General features: G+C 40.5%; 1 protein-coding gene across 4 annotated transcripts in view; it reads right to left on the reverse strand.

Annotated features, from left to right (window-relative positions):
• The window catches only part of SRCIN1 (SRC kinase signaling inhibitor 1), a 326,873-nt gene that overhangs the window by 278,832 nt on the left and 25,826 nt on the right, over window positions 1–22,215 (reverse strand). Inside the window, exon 1 of one of the 4 annotated variants that reach the window (XM_089531793.1) lies at window positions 1,003–1,078. The exons of the other annotated variants lie outside the window; for them this stretch is intronic. Coding sequence (XP_089387919.1) covers window positions 1,003–1,063 — 61 coding nt within the window. The 5' untranslated portion in view covers window positions 1,064–1,078. Of the gene's footprint in view, window positions 1–1,002; window positions 1,079–22,215 lie in introns of those variants that run through there. 4 annotated transcript variants of the gene reach the window in all.

Below are 22,215 nucleotides of genomic sequence, written 5' to 3' on the forward strand. Positions count from 1 at the left end.
ATACAGCCCGTTTGCAACCTGGGCTTCTCTGGGCTTCTCCCACATCTTTTCAAGAACCAGATTTTTCTGATCTTGAACAGATGTGGCAGCAGCCCAGGTTGCAGACGGGCTGCATACTCCCTGGTGATGGGGAAATGGGATATCTGCCTTCTTAAAGTTACATCCCACTTCTATCGCAGGAGCAAAGCCAATGTAATAAACTCCTAACTGAAAGAAAGAAGCTAGTAGCATGAGCTTTCATAGACTTGAGCCTACTTCTTCAGATGCATTCATAGACTTTAATCTATTTCTTCAGTTGCATCTGAGGAAGTAGGCTCAAGTCTATGAAAGCTCATGCTACCAACTTCTTTCTTTCATTTAGTCTCAAAGGTGTTACAAGATTCCTTTGCATAATAATTTAAATTCAGTTTGCACCAAGTGAAGTCAGCTGAAGGCAAAATGAAAAAAGAACAGGAGGAGGAGAGAGAAACTGGGACATTTTAAAAATGGCTAAAAAAAATGGAACAAGGGGGATTAAACAGGCCTTTCTCTGCCAAATCAGGATAGTTGTAAGGTTTGGCTCACAAGCTGGAACTCCTGGAACATAATCCATGGGGACTCTGACTTAGCAGCTCTTACCAGCCATCAAAGCCTGTCATTAAATTAACCACCTTACGCATTTAACAAAAATGGAACAAATGCCACATTAAATTGGGAAACTATCAGAAACTACAAACTTATTTTTTGGACTACAAATCCCAGAATGTCCCAGGCTCCCAGCCAGCATGACCAGTGACCATGCAAAATACAGTATATGTTGTCCAAAAAAGCACGAGCCATCCCACATCAGGATGCAAATAAGAGGTTTGCAAATTTCAATTTGCGACCACCATGTGAAGCTTCAGGCATACAGTTCCCGCTTACCAGCAATCTAGCCCACCCAGAAAAGGTGCTACTGTTCAATCTGTTGAGTTTAAGTGCCAACTGCTCCTTCAAGGGCTAGAGGGGAAAGGGCAAACTCACTTTCTGGTGCCACGTACACTCCTTTCCCATAGTTTTCAGCAGAGACCTCAGGAAAGGCCATCAGTGCTGCCTTCAAGCCTGCAAATACCACTCTGCCTGGTCTGTGCAATGTCTTTTTAATGAGCCATATAATGCTCTTCAAATTATGTTGGAATCATTACTTTTTCTAGAATGAGACAGATTCCTCGTCAAATCCTGAGGCGATGCCAAAGCGGCTTGTTATGCTCCTAAGCGCTCTCTCTGTTTTGTAACTGTGTCAAGGCTCTGTGGTGCAACTCGGTGCTGCCGTTAGCCTTTGCACACTCACACAAATGAGCTGGCATGAACCAGTCTCTCTCTCCCCCTCTCCCCATTCTTCTTTTTAAAGAAGGAGAGGAAAAAAGGGCAGTCAGAAAAGCAACCCTCCCCAGCATAAAAGCAATGGGTTCTTAACTGAATGGGTCAGATGCAATGACAGGCCTCAAACTGATGAGCGTGGGTGAAGGATGGAGGTGCATACAAATATGTTAAGGCGCCACTAGCAAAGATGAGAAAGAATGGGAGAGAGGCAAGAGCCAAGGACGTGGCCAAGAAAGAAACTGGCCCCAGTGTACTTCACAAAATTAATTACCATTCCTTTATGGAGTGCCAGTTGCTGGCTAGGCTATACTCAGAGCACTCTCCAATTTATTTACTTAATTATTTATTAATCCTGGCTCTTTTAAAAATAAAAGCACAGCATATTATAAATCAAGGAGTGCAAGAATTTCAGCATGTAATTGTTATAAAACAATAAACATAAGGAAGCTAAAAATACTAGGGTTGCAAGTGTTCCATAGGTGCAGTCCCAAGAGGCTGGAGACTATGGATATTACTGCATAAGGCGCTAGTGATGGAAATGGACTCGAATTACAACATATCATCCTTCCCCTTTTCACAAGACATCAGCACTTATCCGTTGCTGACCAGTTGTCCTATCATTATTATAACGTAATTTCGCATTGACAAGAGAAACCGTCAATAACAGCCAATATTCACATGATTCTGCAAGTGTGGATTGCTTTAGTGCTACAATAGTGAGATTGTGAGGCTGATATCGTGGGAATGGGCATGTCAAAAACTGTTCTCCCTGCTTCTGTTACATCACAAAGCTTCCAATTTATTGAATAAGATTTTCACAGGATCCACTGATGCTGGATAAAAGAGTGTGTTACTAACTATAGAACCACCAATTCTAAAACTTAAAACAACAGCACGGAAATCTAAATTCCTGACTCATCAGAAATTAGTTCTCCAAAGAATCTCATGATTACCAGTCTGATCTCGTCATTGAGAGATTTCGGAAGATTTTTTTAAATTAAAAAAAACGAACAAAGCAGGAAAAAAAGAGGCTGAAGGCAAGTCTATTAAACATTGAGCAGAAAACTGAGACCGGAAATATTCATCACACAGCAAGGACTACTGTGCTATTAAAAGGTAATGCAGGAATAAGTGTTTTCATAGCATTATTGTTACCGTTGTAATCATGTTGAAGAAGTTGTGCAAATAGAGTGCTAGAGCACCCTGGTGCAGTAATGTCCTACATCTCCCACAATTTTCCAGCCAGCATGACCACATACAGAAAGCTGTAATGCCCTGGTATTTCATAAACAACTGAGTCAAATGAAGCAGATTCCATTATTTACAATGGGACCTGCAACAAAGTACTACAGTATCGATGGTTCCTGTTCATGAGTCTATCCATTCATCCATTCTCTTTTACAAAACATTTCATTCCATTCCATTCCTTCCCTCCTCTTGTTTTCTGTTCTCCTTCCCAACACATTCTGCATTTCATTTGCACCATACATGGGGAATCTTCATGAGGATGTTATTTTATTTTCTTAGGTTCCTTCCATGAATTTTACACTTTTGCATATCTCGAGATTTGCCCAAGCCAGCAGATACTTCAATCTTGTGACTGAATGATGTCTTTTTGGCTGTCAGTGTGGCAGTCCATAGTTAATACAACATATCATGTCTAAGACAAACCATTACTTAGTTTGAATGCAGCCATAATCCTGATCCTCAAACCTCAACTCGCCTCTTTTTAGGAAGAAACTTCCTCTCTTCCCAGCATGAGTGGCAGAGACAGGAACTAATTCTGCTCAAAGCCACAGAATTATGAAATGTATTTTGTCTCCTGGTTCTAGTTCTGAATTCATAATACTGTGGTTTTGAAAAGTACCCTGAATAAGGCATTAAAGAATGTCACTGACAGTGTACAATCACCAGCCGTGCCTTCAACACCTCCAAATAATAAGCATATAATAACAGCTGTTTAGCCAGAGCCTATGGATGCGTTTGTCATCACCCATTGCCATGGCTCCATCCTACAGAATCTTGGGATTTATAGTTTTGTGAGTCACCATGAAATTTTGGCAGAGGTTAAAAAACCTTGTAAACTACAAATCCCAGGACTGCAGAGGATGATGTTACAGCACTTAAGGTGTTAAACTGCATTATTTCTACAGTGTAGATGCACACTGTTACTTCTACTGGAGAGGTGAGATGTGACCCTCTTTCTCCCAGGTCTTACTACAGAACAGCCATCATTTTAATATCCTTCAGTATCTTCTAGAAGTAAACTGGTATGCCTACAGTTTCAGAAAGGAGAAATCCAGGGACAAATCAAAGCAATCGGTAGGAAGAAACCAGAACCAGGAGCTGCTGCTGCCCTGCATCCCACTTGGCAGATAGCAGAGGGCATCACATACACCAAGAAAAACTGCAAATGCAGTGACCAAGATGATCTATGCCAGTACATGTCTGCATTCATGTTTCACTCCAGCAATGCCAAATGCTGTTTTCCAAGCCCACCTGCTATCCCCAAGACTTGCACCCCTGCTTCCCACATATTAAAACATACTCAAGTCCAAAGTTCCACTCTAGCATCCCTCCGGCAATATGCAAGCAATGGGAGGGTGGCTACTGTCATGCGTGCTGGTCTTTTGTAAAAGTCTGCACATTTTGTAAAAGTCTGCACAGATTTCCCAGTCCAGCATATCAGAAACTGGCACTGTAGTTGGCAAAATATTCAAATAGAGAAAATTTAGGTTTGGACCTGGGCATAAAGATATGAATTACAGGAATGATGGGCATCCCTGTTCATCTTGGGGGGAACGTGATACTTGCAGTATTTGACCCAGCAAACACCACTAGATGGTAGCAAAGTGCCTCAGCCAGTACAAGCAAGCTGGAGTGGAACCTTCACCAGAAGAAAGTCTTGGAACTTATTCACAACCTTGGCATTTCTCAAAGCTATTTGTGTATTTATCTATTTATTTTTCATGGCTTCTGCCTTTCTCCCATAAGAATAAAAACCAGAACAGATAAAACGAGACACAAAAGCTGTACTGCTAAAGCAAAATTAAACAAAGCATTATTTGTATACTAAAACACTTGAAAGGTCAATTAAAATTGTATTTTTAAAGTATAGCACCAATCCACTGAAAGTCTCTTTCTCAGCATCTGAGCAATTCTTGAAAGCCTTTCTGAATAAAAAGAATGTGGCCTACCTGCAGAAGTACACCAAGGAGGAGGTTGGTCTTGCAAGAAATTCTTCTTGTAATCCAAGAAAGTAATTTTGAACACAAGGTAACTCCATTTCAAGAGGTGCAAGTATGGCCATGAAACCCACTGGGTGACCCTGGGCAAGTCACATACTCTCAGCCTCAGGAGAAGGCAATGGAAAACCTCATCTGAACAAATCTTGCCAAGAAAACACCTTACGGCTGCCATAAGTTGGAAATCACTTGAAGGGACCACACACACACACACACACACACACACACACACACACACAAGCAATGGCCTCTTAAGGCAGAAGGAGACCCCTTGGGACATGTATAAGAATCATTCTTGGCTTCAGAAAAGGATGGCAACAACTGGACTACCAGAGGCATCTGGTACTGATATTCCGATATGAAGGCAAGTGTAGTGTGCCTTATTTCCAAGACATGCCCTAAGCAGGGTGAGGATGCTGTCATTCTCAGCAGATACTGTGGAACTGGTAGTAGTGAAGAGGTGAATGAAAACAAAGATGTGTGTCCCACATAGCATGTCCTGTGCCTCCTAAAGCTGGGCTGCTGCCCTTGGGTGCAGTGGAAGACACTGTACTGTTATCAGTGTAAAAGTAAAATTTAGCTGCCAGATAGCTGGATTCTGTGTATGGAATTGGAGGCTGGGATGCCATCATGCCTTGTGTCTCAGAGAGAAACATGTATTGAGTCTACCCTGTAAAATTCAGTCAAGCCTAAACCTCACCCATCAACCAAAGGCAACCATTTCAGCAGGTTACTTGAACTGTTTCTATCCCAACTGGCCATTATAACAATGAATGTTGTTGTTGTTGTTGTTGTTGTTGTTGTTGTTGTTGTTGTTGTTGTTTAATGCCTTCAAGTCATTCCTGACTTGGTGGCTCTATCATGTGGTTTTCTTGGCAAGTTTTTTCAGAGGGGAGTTGCCATTGTCATCCTCTGAGGATGAGAGAGTAAGACTTGCTCAAGGTCACCCAGTGCTTTTTCATGGCCGAGCTGTGATTCGATCCCAGGTCTCCAGAGTCCAAAACTCAAACCATTAAACCACTTCCTCTGTCTTTATCCCTTCCTCCTTGTATGCCATGACTGAAAGTGAGATTGCAAGGCTGAGGACAGGGACTGCTAGTTGCCCTCTTGGTCAAAGGATAAGACATTTAAATGAACAAATGAGCAAACAAGTAAGCAAACAAACAAACCAGCTTCTTTTTTGTGGTCTGAGACTGCAATGTCTAGCACATGTGGAGCTTCTGATCTGGAAGCTAGATGAACAAAGGTGTCCAAGAAGAGTGAGACAACAAAGGCTGACAGGACACAAAGAGATCTGTTGCAGTCACCACCATCCTGTACAATGTGCCTTTTATATCATATTAGGGAGAGCATGAAAGTGTCTTGGCAAACAATGAGGCCAGGCTCCAAAGAACAGAGCTAGTACAACTGGAGTGCTTGACAGTGCTCTACCAGTGCTAGCCTGGAATCATCAACATTATCATCCATAATACTCAAATGGGGCCAATCTACACAGAGCTGACAAGGGTGAGGAGATCCAGTATAAATTACTAGGGTGCAGCAGCCCAGAAATGGACCCAGGACCTGAATATGTTGCATATAGTTTTGGGTTTTTTCAACAATATCATTATTTATTAATCAATAAATGTTTTGACATCTAGTGTAGGCGTAGTGACTTTTACAGAAAATAATACTGATATACAAAATTCGAAATCATATGTAAGGACTTAGTCTATCTTCCAGGAGCTCAAAACTGCTGCCAGATGGACCAGATAAGGAAGCTAGACTTCTCAGGTGTTGCGTCTGCAGCTGGTGAGCAAAGTGGCCTGACTGTGGAAGCAAAGGAAAGCTAGGCTCCAAGCAATTGTAAGCACTGGAGATCTTCCATGTTCCCCTGATCTTGCATGCATCTCACTATCCCTGCCACACACACCCCCCACTCATCCATCCACTCACCTCCCTCCCTTACGGCCAGGAACACCATGTATACATCCATCAGGAGGGCTCCAGAGTATCTTCCCAACCTGAAAATGTCCGGGAGGGAGGGAAGCAGGAGAAGAGACCGTTCCTCAGATCTCTCTCTGTCATGCATATCCAAGATATCCATTCAGCCCAAAGACACCATACGAGCCACACAAGATTATCTGTCCATCTGGTGGCCCACAGTCACCCACCTGCCCATCACACAGATTTCCTACTGATAAACAGCTGGGCTGGGGGAAGAGTACTTTTTCCCCCCTACCAGGGCCTGAGCCTGTTCTCAGTGTCCCTAAGCCTGCACACTAAGCAGAATCTGGTGGTGTAGCTTTTCTTGACTCATATCACGTCAAGCATATTCACTCAGGCTAGTGTGTTTGAATGCTCCTCCATGAGGAGAAGTCAACTCACTGTACATAAATCAAAGGTATAGTTGTGTTAGTCTAGATCAGTATGCAAAGGGATCCTGTAACACCTTTGAGAATGAGACAAAGAAGCTGGTAGCATAAGCTTTTATAGACTTCATCAGATTCAGGGAGTGAAGTGCCTAGGAACAGATCTTTATAGCTATGAATGAGCAGACTGTATGTGTGAATAACAATAGAAATGCAAAACTTCTGGATATGGTGATGAGATAACAAGTTCAGTTTTAACAATGGTCCTTGGGGGAACAAAGGCAGGAGGAAAATTGTTACCTAAAGCCAAGATAACCACATGAATAGTTGAAGGAGGTATAGGAATGTGGTGTGATGCTGACTAAGAACCAGAAAGGAGATGTGATTACCTGGCTAAGAGACTCCTCATGAAGCTGAGGTGTTAACCAGGGTAGTGTGCCAGGAAACCATTATCTCTGTTCAACTCACTGTTGGTTGAAGTTTGTGGATATATTCCAATTCTGCTGTTTATCTTGCCAATCTTCCTTTGTACATTTTTTGTTCAAGGACTGCTGTACTGAGGTCCAAGATGGAATGCCCACGAAGACTGAGGTGTTCGGAAACTAATTTTGTGTTTTCCCATTCACAGAGTCATAGAATCGTAGAGTTGGAAGAGACCACAAGGGCCATCCAGTCCAACCCCCTGCCATACAGGAAATCTCAATCAAAGCATCCCTGACAAATGGCCATCCAGCCTCAGTTTAAAGACCTCCAGGAAAGGAGACTCTACTACACTCCGAGGGAGTGTGTTCCACTGTCGAACAGCCCTTACTGTCAGAAAGTTCCTCCTAATGTTGAGGTTGAATCTTTTTTGCTGGAGCTTGCAACCTTTGTTCCATGTCCTGTTCTCTAGAGCAGCAGAAAACAAGCTTGCTCCTTCCTCAATATGACATCCCTTCAAATATTTAAACAGGGCTATCATTCCTAATGTCTCATTGATGTCTGTTTGCTGATGGAGCAGAGACTAGCCTGTTTGCCCAGTGTAGAGTGCTGAAGGGCATTATTGACAGAGAATGGCATATATCATATTAGAGGATGAGCAAGTAAAAGTACTGCTAATATTGTGGATGATGTGATTAGGTCCTGCGATAACATTTTCTGAGTATATGTGTAGGCAAAGTAGGCATCAGAGTTTGAGTAAGGTCTTGTATCTGTCTCCCCATCCATGTTTTATGTCCTCCTGTTTGAGATTGGGAGGAAAGCTATTCTGTCAAGCCAGAAATGCATCCCGATGTGCTAATTTGTAGGACACTGAATACCACCTGATGAGAAACAGGACCACCACTTCTAGCCTGAAATGGTATAGGTAACAGAAGTCTTTACGCTTTGGCTCTGTGGAAGGTATAAACTCAACCTGTTTCTACTTAACCTGCTCTGCTGCTTTGTTACAGAGGAAATTCAGCTTTGTTCAGTCTCAGTTAAAGCTATCCCAGAAAGGAATGCCATTTAAAATAAATAAATGGAGGCAAACATCAGGAATAAACTCTTCCAGAACATGGCCACATAGTCCAGAAAACCCACAGAAAACTATGGATGCCAGCCATGAAAGCCTTTAATTTCACAAAATAAATAAAAGTTGTTCAGATTTGCTTTGAATTTCTACACCTGAAGAATTCTGTGTAACTCAAAAGCTTGCCCCCAGCATTTTAATGATCAAGTTGTTACTGCGCTTTTTCTATGGACATTTGGCTGCTTGGACTCTGATCCTTCAGATTTGCACATTCTACTTTCACACCCTCTTCTCCTCTCCAGAGATCATTTGATTCCGATAATAGAAAGCAAACCACACAGTATTTTTCCATGCACACAACAATCTATAAAAAAGCGTTCTCCTCCTCCCTTCCCAGCCCTCTGACTGAACGAGGCAGAGAGAATGAGAGTCTAGATCATTAACATAAAGCCAATCAGCCAAACAAACACGTGCGTCATGACATCATTTGCCCAAAATAACAGTGGAAAGGAATCGTTTTATTCATCTCCGATTTTGCCCTTGCCAACGGTAATGGCAGCCACAAAAAAGAATGCCAACTGACAGGTGGTTGTTTAAGTCTCCATTACCACATCATTTAGTGCAGCAGGGCCTAGCTGCCTCCCTCTTCTTCTTGACAAGGCTGAAGTTATTTCCAGCTTCAGGGATGGCAGGGAGTGCTGAGATGGAGGAGATGGTTAGTGTTGTTCACGCCCATCAGGCACAGGAAGACGGCAGGAGTTTGTGTGACCTTGGGTCTATCACTCTGCCTAACCTTTGTGGCAGGAAGAAGTCTCAAAACACAAAGCAGTTCAGAGCCATGTTTTTTCTTCCTAGCCACAAGCACTATTTTTTTAATGAATGAAAAAGGAAAAAAATACCCAAACAATCCAGAGAAAAGTGGGAGGAACAAAAGGCTGGTGGACAGCCTACATGTGTGCCTTGTCAGTATCCATCTTGGACTGTGGGTAAGCCATACCTGGTTCCAGGCATGGATTGTATGTTGATTGATCAACATACCTGTTGTAAGATAAATCTTCCAACTGGACATGCCAGTTTTCCTTTGAGAAGCTCAAGGCTCATTGTCTCTCCCTCTCCTCCTCCATTTTATCTTCCAAAGTCATGTCAGATTGGTTAGGCTGGTGTACCTAATCTGGTGCCTTCTGAATGTGTTTGAATATGGTTCAGATCAAACCCAGCCAATGTGATCTGTCGTAACTGGTAGCTCTCTTGCTCTGCATGCATCTTGGACTGCATCTTTACAATTCAGATTAAAAACCTGGAGTAGATTCACTGCTCCATTGACATGGAAGCCACCTGGCACCACAACTAATCCTCACACTGGCTAGGGATGAGTTCAACATAAAGCCACTAGACTAAGGAAAACTGGGTTAATCTGAGAGTGTGTGACTGGACCAAGGCCATTCAATGAGTTGTATGACTGAATAGGAATTTGAACCTAGATCTCTGTTGTATATGGTACCTTAGTACCAAGGAAATGCAGCCCCTCCCTCCCTCCCTCCCTCCTTCTCTCTCTCTCTATATATATATATATACACACACACACACACACACACACACGCACATACATACACACACCCAATAATTCAGTTATCTGGCATTTTTCAGGTAAACAGACAGTCCCAACAACCAACAACAACCCAATAATCCCCCCCCCCCAAAAGTAAATACTTTCTCGGATCCCATATGAGAGAAAAGTGGGATATAAATATATAAATAAATACACCTTTATAAATAAAATAAATATTTAGTAATAGCATTTATAAATTAATATATAAATAAAATTCGCATGAGAAATAGGTTTTAAAACATGTTTTTCACTCACCACTTACACAGTCAGTTCTGTGATTCATCATGATAGTTTCCACAGTCATGTCTCCCAATGAGAATCCAAAAACATAGGCGGCTATGTTGATCCGTATCAGCAGACCGATTCTAATAATTTTCACCTCTACCAGATCTTTTGTAAAACTAATGCATCCCAATTACTTATTTGAAATGCAGCTATTTTCAATAGTTTTCTTTACCACAATATGTTGTTGCTAGGAAAATCCACCCTACCTACTATGAGGATTTCAGCTAAGGGCAGAGTGGGAGTTTTGACCATTTCTGCTAAGGCAAAGGTCCCAGAGCTTTGACCTTGCAAATCTCAGCTCAGGCACAATGCTATGCTATGGCAATTACTGCTACAGGTTTTCTTGGTATCTGATGTACCCCACTCATTCTGCAGCAAAGCATGATTTTTTTTCCTGCATTAGCAAGAGAAGCGTAACTGCAGGACCAGCACAGACTGAAATATAGGGTATGAGCTGTCAGTATGGGGTAATGTTTTGCCATAAACCAACTATTTCTTTTTCAAAGATGCTACATTTGGGGATTTGGAGCCACCACACAAAATGGGGGGTGGGGGGGAAGGAAAGCTGAATCACGCATGTACCCAGTTTTGGCAGGGAGGACAAATTAATGCATGAATGAAAGGATTAAAACTGTGAGGAAAGGCATACGAAGGAAGAAAGTTTAAATTGGGAAGCTTTATCTCCACAGATGCCCCATCTTTCCTTGATGAATAGGCAGTTAGATGGGTAAGCGCTGTCAAGAACATCAGAAATGAGAGTCTGGTACTTTTAATCAGGAGGTATTCATGAGGAAAAGGCTTCACTCATAGGGGGAAAAAAGAGCAACACGAACAGAAGATGGAAGCTAAATGCTGCAAGCCATATCATCACATCAGATTTTTCCCCCCTTTTGAAGTCAGACTGTGGCGGGGGTGGTGGGGGGAGAAGTGACAGAAGGTGGTGGTTGGTGGGGAGTTACAGAAAAGGTTCTGCTAGTTTCCAAGGAGAATCTATAATCTTCAGAGATGGAACAGCCCATCTGAGCAGACAATATCTCTTTTCGTCAGTGGCATCAAAGAAGGCTGCAAGCAAGCAGAATGGTGAAGAGGAAAGTGTTGCTTTAAATAGAATTTCCTCGCAACATACAAAGGTTTGGCACAAGGGAAAGAATTTTGAAATTACATTTGTCCCAAAACAGACAGACTCTTTTAAGCATTCACTGTATGTGCAGCTTGGCTTACTTGCAAAAGTGATCTATAGCATTCTAAGCCACTCTGATAGCCTTTTGGCTGAAGAGTGGGGTATAAATAAATAAATAAATAAATAAATAAAACTTATATATATCCTCTTCTATCATACATTTACACACTATAGTCTTCATTCTATATAGACTGTTCTGTCTTTCTAGGAGTTTGTGTAGATAATTCAGTGTCTTTTTAGTCCAACACACAAATCTTTCTTAGCTCTTGGACCGACTGGGCCATCTCCACGACAGGAACATGGGGTTCCAGCATTTATATACGTTTACTACCTCTAGGTCAGGGTATAAATTGAGCAGCAGATATTGTGGTACTGCAGCTCTCAGCACCCCTAGCCATCACAGCCAATAGTAAGGAATGCTGGGCACTGCTGTCCAACAGCATCTGAAGGGTGATATCTATGATAGCTATATGGAGTTCCAGTATGCATATATGAAAGCTGACACCAGGATTTGTGAATATTTAACAGTATTTTTATTTATTTATTTGTATTAAAATTTGTACTGTGCTTGCCCAGGCAAAGTATCCACTTAAGGTGGTGTGTGTTGTGTGCCTTCAAGCATTTCTGATTTATGGCAACATGTGGGGTTTTACACTATGTTGATATAACATTGCTAAGATAAAGCAATACAGTCAGTCCTTCTTATACACAGGTTTTTTATACATGGATTCAAGCATCCACGGTTTGAAAATCTTAAAAAGAAAGTATAAATTTCAAATATCAAACCTTGATTATCCATTTTTTATAAGGGACGCCATTTTGCTATGTCATTATATTTCATGGGACTTGAGCATCCACGAATTTTGTTATCCACGGGGGATCTTGGAACCAAACCCCAGCATATAACAAGGGTCCAGTGTATAATACTGTAATAACAAAAGCCCTGCTGACTTACTCTGGGTCGAGCCCAATGTTTCAAGTGGCAGAATATTGTTGCTCTAGTCAGAACTGTACTTCCTTGGCTGTTACCAGAATTGGAACAGAGATTAGAAGTCACTATATACAAATAACCAGGTGCTTGTAATTAATTCTTTTTTCATCAGCAAAGACATAAGTACATTGCACTATGACTGTAATGCAATGAGAGATACTTTCACAGGCTTTGTGATCTAAGTAAGTTTTTAGTGTAATTTTCCATTACTTTTCTAGTTGTGGGATTGTTGTGTACCTTTTAGTCATTTCCCACTCATGGCGACCCTAAGGCCAACTGAATATAGGGATTTCTGGAACTGAGAGTGTGTGACTTGCCCAAGTTCAATAACTGGGTTTCAATGGCTGAGTGGGAACTCTGATCTCCAGAGCTGTGATTTAATCTTCAAACTACTACACAATGCTGGCTCTCAATGCAATGTTCATACCGCTCTGTAATACTTTCTGTATCCAGTTTTGCAGAACCCATCCACGTAGATGTGTGTGCCTTCAAGTTGCCTGTCAACTTACGATGACCCCATGAATTTCATAGGGTTTTCTAAGGCAGGGAATACACAGAGCTAGTTTGCCAGTTCCTTCCTCTGAAATATTGGCGCGTTACAGACGCGCTGAAGCAGTGTGCTAGGGTTGCCTTGGTACGTATTAGGGTTGAGAACCCTAATACAGACCGAGTCTGTACAAAATGGCGGCGCCTGTTCCACACAGGGGCCACCATCTTGACGTAGCGGATGCATTGCAAATGCACGTTGCGCAGTGCAAATGACGCCATGAGCGCGCCATTGGCCCCTCGTGGCATCATTAGCGCGCTGCAAAGAGAAGCGCCATTTTGGGGCTTATTTGCAGCGCAGCAGAGCCGCGCGGTTTGGACGCTGGGGCTCCTTTGTGCTGCAACCGGCAGTGGCGGCAGACCGCCGCTTCTCGGCACTCTGTAACGCGCCATAGTCTACTGCACTTGGTGTTTGTTGGTTGTCTCCCATCCAAGTACTAACCAGGGCTGAGCCTGCTTAGCTTCCAAGATCAGATAGGCTCTGTTGTCTTTAGGATATTTAGACTCCTTCTCAACTATGTACGCTCAACTATGTGTGTGTGTCTGTGTATGTACATATATACAGTTCACCCTCTGCATCCACGGGTTGAAAATATTCAATAAATATATGTAAATTCCTAAAAGCAAACCTTGATTTTGGCATTTTATATAAGGGACACCATTTTACTACATCATTGTATTTAATGGGACTTGAGGATCCATGGATTTTGGAAGCTACAGGGGATCCTCAGAGGCTGGGACCAAACCCCAATGAATCCCAAAGGCCCACTGGATAAATATTTAAGATTATATTTCATATACCAACAAAGCAGAATGTAAACCGTTGAAGTTCATGCTGTTCTAAATCTATTAGTCTTAATTTAAAAGTTTCACTCCTCTCTTCCCGTAGTATCACTGGTGGTCTAGAGAAGTACCAAGCGCTGCTATACCTGTGAAGCATAGCACTGAGAAGCTATGTATAGCTGCATAGTCTCTGGACAGGTTAGCACAAAAAATCAAACAAACCAAAACAAAAATGAAACTTAAAAGTAACCCTGCTTCTCACTCCCAAACCTCAACCATTCACTTAGCTCATCAGCCCCAGAATTGCACCTAGTTCTAAGAGCTATAAGAAACCCTGAGTTGACCCTATCCTGACCCACAAACAGCTTTGTGCTCTTGCCCTTTGTCACTGAATTCAGCACTTTCTGGTTTTAACTCACTATTCTGCATTCCCTTCCTCTCTCCATCTTTGCCATAAATCTATCTTGTGTTCCTTTTTATTGGCCCAACCCTTGGCCTGATCATGCTTGTGAAGCTTTGACCCCACACAGCTACAACTGGCACATTCTAGGGTTGCCATAATTGTCCACTAAAACCTGGGACAAAATGTAGGACAAATTCTAGACCAAACTGTAGGACAACTGCTGGACAAAACTCAGCCCAAAAGGTCCTCCATTTTTCTTAAATGTCTTACATTTTGGGCTGAGTTTTGTCCTGCAGTTGTCCTACAGTTTGGTCTAGATTTTGTTTCACGTTTTGTCCCGGGTTTTAGTGGACAATTATGGCAACCCTATAATCCTATCCCCTATCCAGTGGCAGCTGTTAAATTTGACCCAGTATAAATTGGTTTAATTGTCATGGCTTCCCCAAATGAAATCTCAGGACTGTACTTATAAGAGTGCTGTGAATCTTCTCTTTTTTTAAATAAAAAGATCTTTTTAGTTAGAGTACATGTTACAGAAGAGATTACCAGACCTCCCAACATGGGGTAGAGGGATCCAGCTTTGTTCTCAGCTGACATTGTGTAAGTATTACCCCATGGGGCTAATTATTGACAGGTGTTAAGTGATGAAAACAACATGGAGGAAGGGTTATGAACTGTGTTCCCCAATCTAGCACAGTTGCTGTGACCAAATTCAGAGGACTTCATTGCCACATTAACATAAAAATAATAACAGCAGAAGACCCACAAAAGGCTGTCCCACAAAAAGTGCCATTTGATTTCAAATCCTTTCATGAAACTGCAGTTTCCAAAGCTCTCTTCAGCTGAGATCTATTAAATGAGTTTTCAGAGTCACTTAAAGGTATAATGTGCATAGCCACATCCTCAAGTTGCTAAAAGGGAAGCAATCTAGGCTTGCCTAGAAATAAGAGGCTGCAGAACCTACTTTGAATGCAGGAGGTCCAAGGTTTAATCCTCAGCATCTAAAACTCTGGAGAGCAGCTGCTGATAATATTGGGCTTGTTGGAGGGTGTGCTGGCTTTGTATAACACAGCAGGGCCTATTACTAGTTCCTATTGTTTGACCATCAACACAGTTACCATCAGCTGGGATTCTGCCAAGTTCTGTAAAATTCTCTGACACTGCAAAATCCACACAGTCCTAACATAAACTGTAGAAATTCGTTTCATGGCAAAAATGGTTACCTCTCCTTTTTGTATGACTTTCAAAAATTAACAAATTCATCCATTCAGAAATGGGATCCTGTGATGGAGGAAGAGGGGTTTAGACCACCTGAAAGTAGGAATCAGCTGACCCAGCATCAAAAATTATCTCTAGCTTTGTAACATAAAGATTACTTAGTAGCTCGCTGTTTTCCACCAAAGGAAGAGGAGGAAGCTGTTAGTTTAATACAAAAGGGTTTCCTGGGTTTACAGTGGGGTTTTTTTCTTTTAAAATGGAGAATCAAATATGTCTATTCTTTCTTGCTGCTACTAAGCTGTGGGCTGTTCCAGGTGAAATCTAATATCAACACATCTCTCAATAAGCTCCATTTGAGAGTTTGCAGACTGTTCCTTTTCATTATAATTCAACACAACATCTAAACTGTATAAACCTCTCTCCTTTGCTTTTGCCTGTGTTGGTTTTTGTAACATTTTACCTGCTGAAGGCATCTCAAATACTTGTACAATTTTTGTGTTTTTGAGGGATTACAACTGAACAGTGACACCCAGTGCAAGGCAAGCAGGGGGGGGAGTCAGATTGCCCTGCTGCCCTGTCTCCCTCCCGATGCCTTGCTTGCCTGCCTCTGAGCCGGCCTGCTCCTGCCTGGCAAGACCGCTGCTTGGGGTGTGTCTGTGCTGCAGACTCAGAACAGTTGGCAATGGCATCTCCCATTGCTGTGGCCTCTTGATTGCCATTTGGGATCTGGTGTGGCTGTCTGGGGGAGCAGCCTTGCCAGATCCTAAACAAAAGGCACCTGCTTGGTGGTGGTGATGTTGCAACTTCTGGACAGCCATTTGGGGTCTCCCACTGCTGCTGGGCAAGCAAGAAGGGGACACAAAACCCTTTCTCACTTACCCAGCAGGTGTATCACCCCACCAGGCATACACCAACACTAGGATGTCACCTGGTGCAATCTGTACTTCCCTCACCTCCCAAGTGATACCACTGCAGCTGGCTATTAAAAGAAAACCAAAAGTAATGACCATAAGATTTACTTTACTCTAAAGTGAGTGATAGACACTCGGATTATTAAAGATTTTCTATACCTTTGCTTAATCAACAATCAAAATGGTGACCATAATCAAGAAGACAGCAGACTAAGATTTGGAAGGGCAACCATGAAGGAACTAAAATCCTCAAATGTAAAGGTATATAATTGAATACCAAAGCCAGCATCATGTGTACATAGTATTACTGATTTCTGAAATGAAAGGTGGACAGTGAAAGAAGCTGACCGCCGGGGGAAGGGGCATCAACTTTTTGAAATGTGTTGCTGGAGAAGAGTTGTACAGATACCATGACCCCCTAAAAAGACAAATAAATAGATCTTAGAGCAAATCAGTCCTGAACTCTCCGTAGGAGCTAAAATGATTGCACTGAGGCTATCTTACTGTCAATCTATCATGAGATGACATGGCTCATTAGAAAAAAACAGTAATGCTTGGTAAAGTGGAAGGGAGTAGGAAAAAAAGGAAGACTGTATTACAGGTGTATTGACTCAGTAAAAGAAGCCACGGCCATGAGCTTATAAGACCTGAGCAGGGCTGTTATAGCAAGGTACAGTGGGGTCTTGCTATCTGCTGGGGTTTGGTTCTAGCATCTCCCATGGATACCAAAATCTGTGGATGCTCAAGTCCCATTAAATAAAATGGATAATAAAATGGCAAAATCAAGGTTTGCTTTTGGGAATGTGGTTATTTTTGAAATATTTTCAAGCTGTGGATAGTTGAATCCTTGGACAAAAAAAATATCAGCGGACATGACAGGACAACTGTATTCTGGAGGTCTCTTGGAAGTGTCTCATTCTTAGTGTTACCATAACTCAAAGCCACCTTGAGGGCACATAACCAGAATGAGCAATAAAGGTATTACCAAATGTGGGTAGGGTTGAAAATAAAATTTTTGAAATTCTCTCTTCTACACAGCCATTAAAGGAACAGAAACCCTTCCTCTTATTTCAGCCAACAAACCTAGGAGTTATAGGTGTTTGGATTTGCTTGTTCATTTGCTTCTCAGCCACAAGGAACTTAAACAGTATCAGGCTTCGGAAGTTGTTTTGGACCATAATTACTGCAGATGGTGTAAAGTTGAAATTAAAAAGACACTCCTCATCTGAAGTACTTGGACAAACTTAGAAAATAGATTCTATCTATCTAGCTCTCTCCTGTTAATTCAGACAGGGAGCTGACCCCAACAGGCCTTTCAGTTCCAAAAAGCTGCTTACAGTTGAGGCAATTTGGAACAAAGGATCACCAAACATGTAATGATTGTAGTGGATCTGAACTGTGACCTTGGCAAGTCCATCAAACAATCAGAGGGTGAAAGGAAACCAATCAAAAGTATATTGTTATATAACTTTGCCCATTAGAAGGTAGTCTTGAGATTTCAGTCCTTCTCAAATGCAAACAGATAACATTTCAAGTAGTGTCAAAATTTATCACAAATATAAGGGTCAGTGAGGGCAGGAACAACTAGCAGTGGCTGTTACAGGAAGATGAGAAAAACCAAATGGCAGGCTCAGCTAGAATTCAAACTAAGAACCTTCCAATGTTCCTTCTGCTACATCTTTCCAAACTGCAGATAGGACAGAAACATGACAATATTTTTTATCCCAGATCCCAGCATGGCTTTGTTCTCAGTCCCTTGGGGTAGTTCATTTTCTCTTGACCTGGTCCTTGTCTGCTGCTGTTGTGTGCCTTCAAGCTTCAGTTATAGGGACCCTACCTATTGTGGGCTTTTCTTGGCAATTTTCTCAGAGGGAGTTTGCCATTGCCATTGTCTGAGGCTGAGAATGACTTGCCCAATGTCACCCAGTGGGTTTCCATAGATGAGCTGGGATTTGAACCCTGATCTCCAACACTCAAACTACTACACCATGCTACACTAGGTGAAAAAAAATCTATACCCATTTAGATTCTGGTTCTATAGGAAGACATGACACTCAGCTGTGCTAGCAGCAAAAACACTTCTTTTAGGTGTTCATGTGACTTTTAAAAGGCACTACTGGCACCAGCTGGAAAGGAAAATTATTGATTTGCAGGATCGTAACAGAAGGAATAATATCCGCATCCGAGGCTTTCCTGAGTTGCCAAATGAAACATCCAGATCATTAAAAACAGAAATCCTTAAATGGCTACAAAGCATTGTCCCTCAGATGACTTGGGCAGAGGAGGAAGTGGAACGACTACACAGAGCATCAACAGTTAAAAGGGGCTTGACCCCTAGAGATGTAATCATGAAAATAACAAGTTTTTACAAGAAAGATCAGTTAATGAAAGAAATCAGGAAACTCTCAGGAGGACTGAAATATGGAACCACCACAATTGAAATTTACAATGATTTATGTCCAGAGACTATTAGTTGGAGAAGAAGCATTAAGCCTTGTATTGCAGTTCTGCAAAAAAGTGGAATAAGATACAGTTGGGGCTATCCTGTATTTTTGAAATTTCAATGGAAAGGAAAGCAGCACAAGATTTTCTCCATGGAGCAAGGATTGCAGCTGTTGGAGCAATTGGATCTGGCCAAGCAAGGAGGAGAGAGCGACAAGGGTGCAGCTGGAGGAGCCAAGGAATGATAGAAAACAAAGACAAGGACGTTGACTTTTTTGCTATTCTATAATTTTCTCTTTTTCTTCTTTTTCTTCACTTTCTTCTTCTTTTTTTTTTTTTAAAGGACATGACAGGAGAGATTAATAATAAACAACCAGGAGGAAGAAATGGACCACACATCGGAGAGATGGCTTCTTTCTCCCCCCCCTCCTGGAGGGCTAATAGAAGCCATGGGCGAGGTCTAAGACCTTGGGGATGGAGGAGGGGAAGAAGGGATAGGTGGGTTAAATGGGGAAGGGGGAGAGGGACGGGAGGGAGAGGGAGGGAGGGAGGGAGGGAGGGAGGGGGGAAATGTTTGTAGGGGTAGTGCACTGAAGAGCCTAGATAGAAGATGTAGAATAGCAACATGGATAACAAAATAAGGATAGCAACATTAAACGTGAAAGGACTGGGGTCTGGAATTAAAAGGAAAAGGATTGAATCATTAATGAAAAAACAGAAAGCGGATATTTTTTTTATTCAGGAAACGCACCAAGCGAAATCAGGATCGTCGGAATTGAAGATGAACTGGGTTGCCACATATGAAAAAGCATATGGTACTTCTAAAGCAAGAGGAGTAGCAACCTTAATATCTAAGAAATGTGGGTTTGATATACTAAAAGTTAAGTCAGATGAAAAAGGAAGATTTGTATTGGTGCAAGGAATGATGGGGGGAGAAAAATACTTGTTGGTAAATGTGTATGCTCCAAATGAAAATCAAATGGAATTTTATGAAAAAGTATTTAAGGAAATGGAGGATATGCAGGGAGATTACACAATTATGGCAGGAGATTTCAATATGGTCATGGATAAGGTTAAAGATAAATCAGACCCAACAATAAGGGACAGACTTAATAAGATTACACCTTTGAACAAAATAATGAATAGGAAAGAATTGAAAGATGTATGGAGATTGATTAAAGGAGATGAAAAGAACTATACTTACTATTCAGCGGTTCATAAAAATTATTCTAGAATAGATTTCATTTTTGTATCCAAAAATATGATGTCAAGGGTATTAAATAGTGAAATAGAAGGAATAAAAGTTACAGATCATGGAATAGTAAACATGGATTTCATAACTAAAAAAGATTATAGAGAAGCAAAAAGATGGAGGTTAGACACTAGTATACTTAATAATAAAGAAATAGTGAATAAAATAGAGGAAGAATGGCAAGTTATATGGGATATTAATAACAAAGAGATTTCTCAAGCTTTATTATGGGATACTATGAAAGCAGTGGCAAGAGGGATTTGTATTAGGGAAACATGCAAGGTAAGGAGACAAAAGGAAGAGAGGAAAATCAAATTGGAAACGGAAATTGAAAAATTAAATAAGGATTATATAAAGAATAGAAGTAAAAATATATATATAAAACTGCAAGCGAAAAGAAAGGAATTAGAGAAGATAGAAATAGATCAGATCCAGAAAAATTTGATATATTTACGGAGGGAGTTTTTTGAATATAGTAACAAAAATTCAAAAATGTTAGCAAGATTAACACAAAAAAAGAAAGAGAAAAATCTGATAGGAGTTATAAAGGACAAAACAGGGAAAAAATGTATGCTGATGAAAGAAAAGATAAAGATATTTGAAGAATACTACAAAGATTTATATACAGCAGGGGATAGTTCAATTGACAAAATTGAGGAATATATAGAGAAAAATTGGAGAACAAAGATAGAAGAAGAGGATAAAGAAATAATGGAACAACCAGTTTCGAAAAAAGAAATTGAAGAAGTGATAGATAAATTAAAAGGAGGGAAATCACCAGGAATTGATGGATTAGGACCAGAATATTATAAAACTTTTAAAAAGGTTTTAATACCTAAATTAGAAGTGTTATACAATAAAATTTTAAATGGAGAAAGGATCCCACCATCATGGGACCACTCAATGATAATATTGATTCCAAAACCGGATAAAGATTTGTCAGATCCAGGTTCATACAGACCTATATCCCTTATCAATCAGGATGCTAAAATATTAACAGCCATAATGGCAAAAAGAATGAATAAGTTTATATATAAATATATTCAAAATGATCAATGTGGATTTGTGCAAGGAAGACAAATGTCAAATTTAATAGGAAGAGTATTGAATAAAATAAATATAATAGAGAAAAGAAAGCAGAAAGCAGGAATAATGGCATTAGATATTTATAAAGCTTTTGATTGTGTGGAATGGCCAGCATTAAAAATAACGTTAAAGAAATTAGGTATGGGAGAAAAGTTTAGAGGATTGATAGATCAGTTATATTTAAATAACACAGCAGTAGTAACAATAAATGATGGAATAACAGAACAAATTTCAATTTCTAGAGGAACAAGGCAAGGATGCCCTCTTTCCCCGGTTTTATTTGCAATAATTATTGAAATATTAGCAAATATTATTAGGGAGGATAAAAATTTGGAAGGAATTGGGATGAGAAAATTGAATAAGATAAGTTTATTTGCAGATGATACTCTATTAACAATTAGAGACCCCTTGGAAAAAATGAATAATGTGAAAAACCATTTAAAGGAGTTTGGACAAATGACAGGACTAAGAGTCAATTGGAATAAATCAGAGCTAATGTTGTTCAATTATCCAAAAACGGAAGAACAGGAATTTGTAAAGGATGGAAAGATAGATATAAAGGTAAAAGATACAATTAAATATCTAGGAATAAAAATTACAAAAAATCTACACAAATTAGAGGATCAGAACTATAAAAAATTAAGAATAGAAATTAAAAGGAAATTAGAAGAATATAAAAATATAAAATTATCATGGTTCGGTAGAATCGCATTAATAAAAATGAAAATTCTGCCTAAGATTAATTTTTTGTTTAGGATGTTGCCAATACAAATATCAGAGGTTGAAATTAAAAATTGGCAAGTATTAGTGAATAACTATTGTAATGGGAATAAAAAAGCAAGGATTAATAAAAGATATTGGTATAAACCCCAAAAAGAAGGAGGTTTGGGTCTCCCAAATTTAAAATTGTACTATAATGCAAACCAAATAAGATATATTATAGATGGAATCATAGAGAAAGGGGAATTAGATTGGTTAGAGATGGAAACAACAGGAATAGAGGAAAAATTGGAAAATATAATTTTTAAAGAACTTACTATGAAAGAAATGAAGGAAATAGAAAACCCCTTTTTAAAGAATATA

Source organism: Sceloporus occidentalis, unplaced genomic scaffold (assembly GCF_023333645.1).
Source record: "Sceloporus occidentalis isolate IW3139 unplaced genomic scaffold, rSceOcc1.0.p SCAF_7, whole genome shotgun sequence".
NCBI classification, from domain to species: domain Eukaryota; kingdom Metazoa; phylum Chordata; class Lepidosauria; order Squamata; family Phrynosomatidae; genus Sceloporus; species Sceloporus occidentalis.